At 42.1% G+C, this 8,641-nt stretch overlaps 1 protein-coding gene across 7 annotated transcripts in view; it reads left to right on the top strand.

Moving 5' to 3' along the window:
* Positions 1-2,374: 2,374 nt before the first annotated feature.
* The window catches only part of nhsa (Nance-Horan syndrome a (congenital cataracts and dental anomalies)), a 112,461-nt gene continuing 106,194 nt past the window's right edge, over positions 2,375-8,641 (top strand). For all 7 annotated transcript variants that reach the window (XM_049486378.1, XM_022677510.2, XM_049486377.1 and 4 more), the window contains exon 1: positions 2,375-2,919. In XM_049486378.1, coding sequence (XP_049342335.1) covers positions 2,622-2,919 — 298 coding nt within the window. In that variant the 5' untranslated portion in view covers positions 2,375-2,621. The remainder of the gene's footprint in view (positions 2,920-8,641) is intronic.

Below are 8,641 nucleotides of genomic sequence, written 5' to 3'. Positions count from 1 at the left end.
ACAATTTCATGTTCATAAATGCATGTTGTCCTCCACCAGTCTTACACACTGCTTTTGGATAACTTTATGCCACTCCTGGTGCAACAATTCAAGCAGTTCAGCTTGTTTTGACGGCTTCCTCCTGATAATATTCCAGATGTTTTCAATGTGGTAAAATCAAAGAAACTATTTTTTTATTTTTAAGTGGTCTCTTATTTATTTATTTTTCCAGAGCTGTATAGTACAGTCTTTACAATGTATGATTATGTTCTTTGAATAAGTCGTTTAATGCCTACTCAAAAAATTAGCGTACGTAACTACTAGTTAATACACAATTGGGATGGAGCTTATATGCAGAGGCGGTCTTTGCATAGAGGCATTGCTAGGCAACTGCCTTGGGCCCCTCCCACTGCAGCCCACTGCAGGGGCCCCATGACTAGCTGCAAACTTCCCATAGGCCTACAGCTGGTAATTGGGGCCCTTTGGACAGTAATTCACAGATAGTGCGTTCATAAATGGTGATTCTTGTATGTTTAAAATGGAAACAAAGACAACACAATAAATTACAAAGAAATACAGATTCCGTCCACACCCCTCTTTCGCTTTAAAATGGAATATTTCATCCATGCCTTGTGGCCATGCCATGAACGCACACGCGCTGCTTGTGAAAGACGAAATAAGGTGAAATTAAGTGTACAAGTGGTGAGCGAAAAAAGAAGGAAGAGGCTAAACTAAAAACAGATGCTCTTCCAAAACTGATAAGCTTTTTTTAGTGTGTCAGCACCACCGGACCCGAATGTTTTGGTGGAGGAGGAGGATGAGGAGGTGCCATATCGTCATTTATGACCCAACGTCGCTATGGATGGTAACCATTGCGATGCCACGCCCACTTTTTTGTTTTTCCAGAAACATGCACTTACCTTCTTTGGGTCTCCTTCACCTAAAACTTTAGCAGGGATTGTATGGAAAAATATCAAATCAGGTATATAACTTAAATGAATTAGAGTCAGGGATGAAAATTAAAATACCCTACTGCTATAAATATGCCTAATTGGCATATTATTATATTATTTATTATTATTCTATTATTATTAAGATATTATTATTTATATCTAGGTTACAGCTTGTCTTCGTTTTTTTCTACATGTCTGTATTAATTTTAAACATTTCATCTTATTCAGGCAAATAGAATAAGCCTGCTCTTGTGCGTCGGGAAACTTGCTCATTGTCAACCAGTGTTGGGCACCTTACTTTGAAAAAGTAATCAGTTATATTTACTTGTTACTAAGGAGTTACCGCACTATAAATGTAACTAGTAAAAGTAATTGACTTACTTTAAATTATGTAAATTCTATTATTATTATTAGAAAAATAACAAACGAAAATAAACCCAAAATGTTGACAAAAATATAATCTAACGAATTTTAAAACATAGAAACGAAAAACTTTAAAATGGTATTGATATAACATAATATAATATAACAGCTGCATCAAACAGTTTAGCGTCAGTCACAAGGAAAGCGCGCGTGGCATTGCATTTTAAAAAAAAGTTTTAATAAATAAGGTCCTCTTAAGTGAAGTAAAATATATGGTAGTAAAAAATATTGAATTCACATATTTATTGATATTTAAACAAGAGAAATCAGGCAAAATGCACCGTGCACTGAGCTGCGTGCCCGCTCTCTCTCTCTCTCTCCCGCAGCACGGAGCTGAATTCAGCGCGAGGCTAGAAATAATTTGAAAACTCAGTTTAGTTAAATAAATTAAGATGAGTGAGGACCTGTAAAGTTAATCAAATATTGTCAAATATAAAGGATAGGTTGAGGTTTTGGGGAGCTGTTTCAATTATTTGAAACGGAAACTAACTGAAACTGATATTATTCTGCGCACTAGATAGTTAGCATAGTTAGTTAGATAGCTTTTGATTGTGTTTTAAATGAGTTTTTATTTTATATTAATTATTTTTTATTCATTTTCAATATTTTTAGTATTTTATTGATCAATATTTTTTTTTTTTATTGATGGGCCCCCAAGCTAAATTCGCCTTGAGCCCCCAAATTGCTAAGTCCGCCACTGCTTATATGTTAATATTTAGTGTACTTACCTGCGAAACCTGCACTATTTGTGTTAATTGTGCAATTGTGAACACACTAATGTGTATTTTATTAGAGCATTAGAGCACCATATTCGTGATGTGTGTAAATGTGCACTGGATAAAACTAGGCTCCAGTTTCCCCGTAACTCTCGCTCCCCGCTCTGCTATTGGCTGAGGCTGTGAGTGACGTTTCTCTGTGTGCTCCGGATCCGCGCGCGCTGCTCTGTGCTCCGGGCTTTGGGCGGAGCTCCGTTTAAAAGCAGCTCGAGCTGAAAGTGCAGCTGAAACGTCCCACAGCAGGCAGGCAGTCTGCTGTCGCGCCGGAGCGACACACACACATTCACACGCTCTACACACTCTCGGAGCTATAGGAGCTTCTCTGCGCGCGCGAGGATGGAGCAGGAGCGGCGCGCGCTCTCCCGCGCCCTGCAGTAAGAGGAGGAGGGAGCTTTAACACTTCTTCACATCTGGACCCTGAAGAGTTCTCCTCGCGCCGTGTGGATTTTACGCAGCCGGGGCGCGCGCGTGCCCTCACCGCGCACACGGGATGCCGTTCTCGAAGCGCGCGGTGGAGCCGCGCTGCGTGTGGCGGAGTGAGCGCGAGGAGCGCGAGCAGGAGCGCGAGCGGGGCTCGAGCCCGGACCGCGACCTGCGCGCGCTGTGCGGGGCGGCTCTCGCGCGCACTCTGCGGCAGCTGGCGGACGTGGCCAAGCACGCGGGCTCCGTGTTCGAGGAGCTGGAGGAGGAGCTCGCGCGCACCGAGCGCAGGCTGAGGAAACTGCGCGAGACAGCGGGCAGGGTGCAGCGGCACGTGGGGCAGCTCGAGGCCAAGCAGGAGGCAGTGCGTGAGTACCAGCTGCGCGCGCTTGTGTGTGTATGTGTGTGTGTGCAGGTGTTCGCAGATCCGGGTGTTTACATCTGCACAAGCTCAGCGTGCCCAGCTCCTTAAAAGGGAGCGCGTGCTCTCTCTCTCTCTCTGTCTGTCAGTCTATTATAGCAGGAGATGAAAGTGTGTGTGTCTCTCTCTATAGCTGTTTCTCTTTCTTCATGTCTCTCTCTCTTGCTCTCTCTCTGTCTCTTGCTCTCTTTCTTCATGTCTCTCTCTCTCTGTTGCTCTCTCTCTGTCCTCTCTTGCTCTCTCTCTTGCTTTTATGTAGCCCTCTTTCCTTTTTCTGTTTCTCTTTCTATTTATAGGTCTGTTTCTCTCTTGCTGTCTCTTTTCCTCTGTCTTTCTACATGAAGCTCTCTTTCTCTCTCTCTTTTTACGTCTTTATCTCTCTTGCCCTCTTTCTTTCTACATGTCTTTCTCTCTTTGCCCTCTCTTTCTACATCTCTCTCTTGCTCTATATGATCTTTCTCTCTCTTTTGATATATGTATGGTTCTCTCTCTCTCTGTCTCTTTTCCTCTCTTTCTACAGGTCTCTCTTGCTCTCTTACTATGTGTCTCTCTTTCTCTTGCTCTCTCTCTTTCTATATGTATGTCTCTCTGTCCCTTGCCCTCTATTTTATTATTTTATGCCTCTTTCTCTCTTGCTTTCTTTTATTTCTATATGTCTCTCTTGCTCTCTCTTTTTGTCCACTTCTCTGTCTTGCTGTCTCTCTTTCTATGTCCCCTTTTCTGTAATCCTCTCTCTTCTTCTATCTATCTATCACTTTCAACCACTGTAGGCCTTTCTATCCCTCCCTCCCTTCTTATCTTTCTATTTCTCTTTTTCTATCAGTATACCTTTGTATGCTCTCTCTTTATTGCTTTATATTTATATCCTCTTCCGGACCCATTTATGCTGTTCCCTCTTTCCTTCCTCTATCAGTCTCTTACGCTCTGTCTTTCCCTCACTGTGAACTGTGTGGAGTGTGTGTTATGGCAGTGTGTTATTGTGGCGTGTTATTACTGTGTGTGTGTGTGTGTGTTATGGCAGTGTGTGTTCAGTACTGATAAGACTTGTAGAACAATAAAGTCTTAATCAGAAAGATCAAAGAGTGACACTCCCTTTAATATATCATCCTTTGATGTGGGTGTTGGTGCTGCTAGTAAACATAAACTATCAGAAATAAACAAATACATCAAAACATATAAACACTCACTCTCTCTTTCACTCTCTCTTTCTCTCTCTCTCTCTCTCTCTCTCTCTCTATCTCTCTCTCTCTTAATTAAATTCAATTATATGTAGCTTTATTAGCATGGCTGTGAGTCACAGTGTTGCCAAAGCATTATAACAATTAACAACAGTGATATGAACATATATAACAGACACAATAATAACATTTATAACAGAAAAAAACATTATGATTATTATAATAATTATATTATTAATCAATAATTATGATTATATAATAATCACGTTCTGTGGGGTGGGTGTCCCCAGGATTTTTTTTTTTTGAGGTCTTATTTTGAGGTGTCTCTCTCTCTCTTTTCCTGCTGTGTGTTAATAGTTGATTTTTCTGAAGGGGTGGGGGGAGGTGGGTCTGTGAAACTTTCCTTTTCTCTGAGACCCCCACACCCAAAATAAACCCCCTGGAGGTTACTGCACGCCCCCCCCCCCCGAGGGTCAAGGAGAGAGTCTGGACCCCCTGAGGGTGGGAGGTGGGGCAGTGCTGTCAGGCTGACATTGAGCACCTGTAGTTGCGGGATCCATTCAGAGTCGAGGAGGTGCTGCAGTAACAGCTTAGACTCTCTTAGGAAAGCTTTACACTAGATAGTGGAACATTGCTGTGCGGTCGTTTGATTGCCTTCAGTGTTTGGAACATTGGTGTGAGGAGATTTGATTACATTTAGCTATAAAGCACATTAGAGAGCATCATTAGCATCATTATGATCAGTTTTGTCTCAAAGGTATTGCATAGAGCTCAGTCATTCCAGAGAGTCCCACACACAGCCTAATGCGAGTGGGCTTTACAACCCTCTAGCTCATACCCTGCGGCTAAAATAGGACCCGCCAGCGTACAGTTACAGTAGGCGGCCCACCCGAGCCTCCCATGTGGTGGTCATCCAGAGCGGGGGGCTTTTGAGTGTGATAATGGAGCTCAGCTGGTATTTACGGGGCTTTAACACACAGCTCTGCTCATCTCAATCACAATTCATGCAAATGAGTGTGTGAGGTTGTGTGTGTGTGTGTGTGTAGGGGGGGTTGCTGGTACTCTGTGATGTCAGGGATGATGCTGCTGACACAATTAGGTCACAAAAACGCCAGAAACACACACACCCACACACACACACACTTCTGCACATGCTCACTAAATCTCTCTCTCTCTCTCTCTCTGTTTTCCTCTCTGTCTCTCTCTTTATTGATGCAGCTGTAGTGTTTAGACTGGACATTTTCAGATGAGTCACTGTGCTCAGTGTGAATGTGTGTGTGTGTTGCGTAACAGTAGCTAAAGCTGTGTTTCCTCCGACTGGCTGTTTCTCTCTCAGCTCTGTTTACATTCACTTTCCAGTCAGGCTCACTGACTCAGTCAGGAGAAACGGGGGCTTCTAATGAACTGCAGGTGGGCCTCAGCCTGTATTTACAGACAACATTCTCAGTGCATATCGGATGATTTTTTAAGGTGCTTAATTTGACTTAATTAAAATTTTAATATAGTGCTGGACAATATTACTAAAATGTCTATCATAATTTCTATTTATAAAAAAACTCCTATTCCAATACTTGCAGAGTACAGTGATTTATATACAATTTATGCTGCACCTCATCCAATTTAACAGGATTTTGAAATGTAGATTTGGATTTGTGTGAAAATGTATCACAATACAATAAAATATTATATATATCGATATATTATCCAGCTCTAACAGAAACCATCTATTTTGTGTGTAAAGGTGTGTAACGGCCTCCTAAGTACAGAGTGAAGTCACACTCCCATAAAGGCTTTCTTGAAGAGATAAGACAATGATCACCTTCATTGCACTGGGCATGCAAGATGGCAGAGTGCAGTACAATATGTTCAGGTGAAGGCACCCAACCAAACCTTTTTCATCAAAGAATGAGGTCAGCTGACTACTTGAATATACTAAATGACCAGGTTATTCCATCAATATGGATTTTATCTTCGCTGATGGCATGGGCATCATATATACAGGGTTTGGACAATTACACTGAAACACTTGGGTTTATACCACAATAATTGATTGCCGTGATTTGGGCAGCCATGGTCTTATGTTTTCTGGATACAATCCGGGTTAGCACCCGAACATCCCTTCCAGAGAGCTTCCCCTTGCATCCACAGTTAATCCTGTTGGATGTGGTTGGTCCTTCTTGGTGGTATGCTGACATTACCCTGGAGACCGTGGCTCTTGATACATCACAAAGACTTGCTGTCTTGGTCACAGATGCGCCAGCAAGATGTGCACCAACAATTTGTCCTCTTTTGAACTCTGGTATGTCACCCATAATGTTGTGTGCATTGCAATATTGCAATTAATGAAGATTGGCCAGCAGGCTGCTCCAATTTAGCCATGAATCCTCCCACACCAAAATGACAGGTGTTTCAGTTTCATTGTACAACCCCTATATATATATATATATATATATATATATATATATATATATATATATATATATATATATATATATATATATATATATATATATATACAGTATATGTAATACATATGGGGCCAGGTTTGGGGTGGGGGTGTTACACTGGGAGAGCTGGTTAGAAATTTGAACCTCCTGATTATTTTAGAAAAGGTGTTAGAAGTGATCTCACACACACACACCATAAGTTTGTGAGGTGTAGAAATATGTGTGTGTTTTAGAAGCAAATGCTGCTGATCAGTGTATGGATTAAACCACTGCTTTCATTCGAGGCTCAGTTCACCACACAATTAACAGAACAGTGTGTTCAGTCAGCAGATTCATCGATGTGATTTACCGCCCAAATTATCAAACATTTGTTTTGGTTACATGTGCATAAGTCTTCCAAGACAACTTTTTTTATTATTTCACATTTTTCTATTTTCTCTTTAATTTTACTCTGAAAATTACCCCACACACTTATTAGGACTCCCCCTATCACTAGTAATGCCCCAATACACCAGGAGGGTTAAGACTAGCACATGCTTCCTCCGATGTGAAGCCAGCGACCGCTTCTTTTTGAACTGACACCGAGCAGCATCACAGCTTGTAGGAAAGGGCAGCGGCTCGGTTCCGGTACATCAGCTCACAGATGCCCTGTGCTGCAGACATCACCCTTTAGTGATGTGGACAGAGAGCGCCATCTACCCACTTAAAGGGAGTGAAGCCAATTTTGCTCCCTCTCTGAGCGCTTGCAGCTTCATGGCAAAGCTGCATGAGCGGGGATTCAAACCTGCGACCTCCCGCTCATAGTGGCAGCGCTTTAGATCGCTGGACCACTCGGCACCCCTCACAAGACAACTTTAACACCTGGCGAGAAATACTGTGCCGTTTAAATCTTGTTGCACGAGATCTCAGCACACCCCTACTGTCCACACTGTTATTATCAAGTGATCACATCAGATTTGTGTGTCTGGACATCACTCACATATCTGCATGGGTTGCTGTGGTACGAGTTCGGTGTCAGTAACCAACCTTTGCCACTCCTTGGACCGTCAAACTTCCGTCACTCTGAATTTGATAAGGTTGATAGGTTTGATAAGACTCTGATTTGAGCGTCCAGATTGAGATACATATACAAATCTGAAGGTAATCACATTTTAAACCACCTCCAAAGGTGTTTTAGATACCTTTAGGACCAGACTGTCCAGACTATCAAAAATCTAACTGGATACAACCTGACTAGCAGTCTGAAAACAGACTTACAGGCCTTATAGTGGATTTACTGCTAGCATACAAGATACAAGGTTTGACTCAGAAAGTGATGATACAGATGAAGAACCTCAGTGTCTTGTCTGCTAATAGAAGGGTTTCTCTCTCACACACACACAGTCAGCCTCTCATGCTTGTGCAGGTCTGGGCAGTCTTGTGTTGACATCACACAGCCGTTAATTATAGCTGGTTATCAAAGATCCCTCTTTTCCCCCTCATTCCTCTATGTGTGTGTGTGTGTGTGTGTGTGTGTGTGTGTGTGACGTTATTCCACAAAAATTCATTGACAGTAATGGTAGGTTTGGGACTGTACTGCTCTGTGTGTGTGAGAGATGATATTTCTGCTCTAATCATCAGTGTGGATTATAGTGTATGAGATACTGTTATTAACTCTTTCAGTCAAACATCAAAGCTTCTTCTCTTATCTCCTGTTCTGGTGTATAGGAGTGTTTATGACAAGTGTGTGTCTTTGTGTGTGTGTGTGTGTGTCTGCGTATAAGTGTTTAGTTGGCATTTTTGTGGAGAAGGGGCAGATTAAAGGTTAAACATCATGAGTGCTAGAACAACACCTGAACTGTTCATTTTTTCCTTATGTGTGTGTGTGTGTGTGAGAGTGTGGTTTCAATAACCCATACCTTTGTTTTCCCCCTGGTGGAATTTAGATTCTGCATGATCGTATTTGTGTATTTAGCGTGTGTGGGACGCATGTGACGAATAAAGTGGGATTAGTGTGTGCTCTGTGTGTGTGTGTGTATGTGTGTGTACGCATTCTTCAGCAAAC

Source organism: Astyanax mexicanus, chromosome 13 (genome assembly GCF_023375975.1).
Source record: "Astyanax mexicanus isolate ESR-SI-001 chromosome 13, AstMex3_surface, whole genome shotgun sequence".
In the NCBI taxonomy this organism is placed as follows: Eukaryota; Metazoa; Chordata; class Actinopteri; order Characiformes; family Acestrorhamphidae; genus Astyanax; species Astyanax mexicanus.
This window is presented reverse-complemented; position numbering and strand designations above follow the sequence as displayed.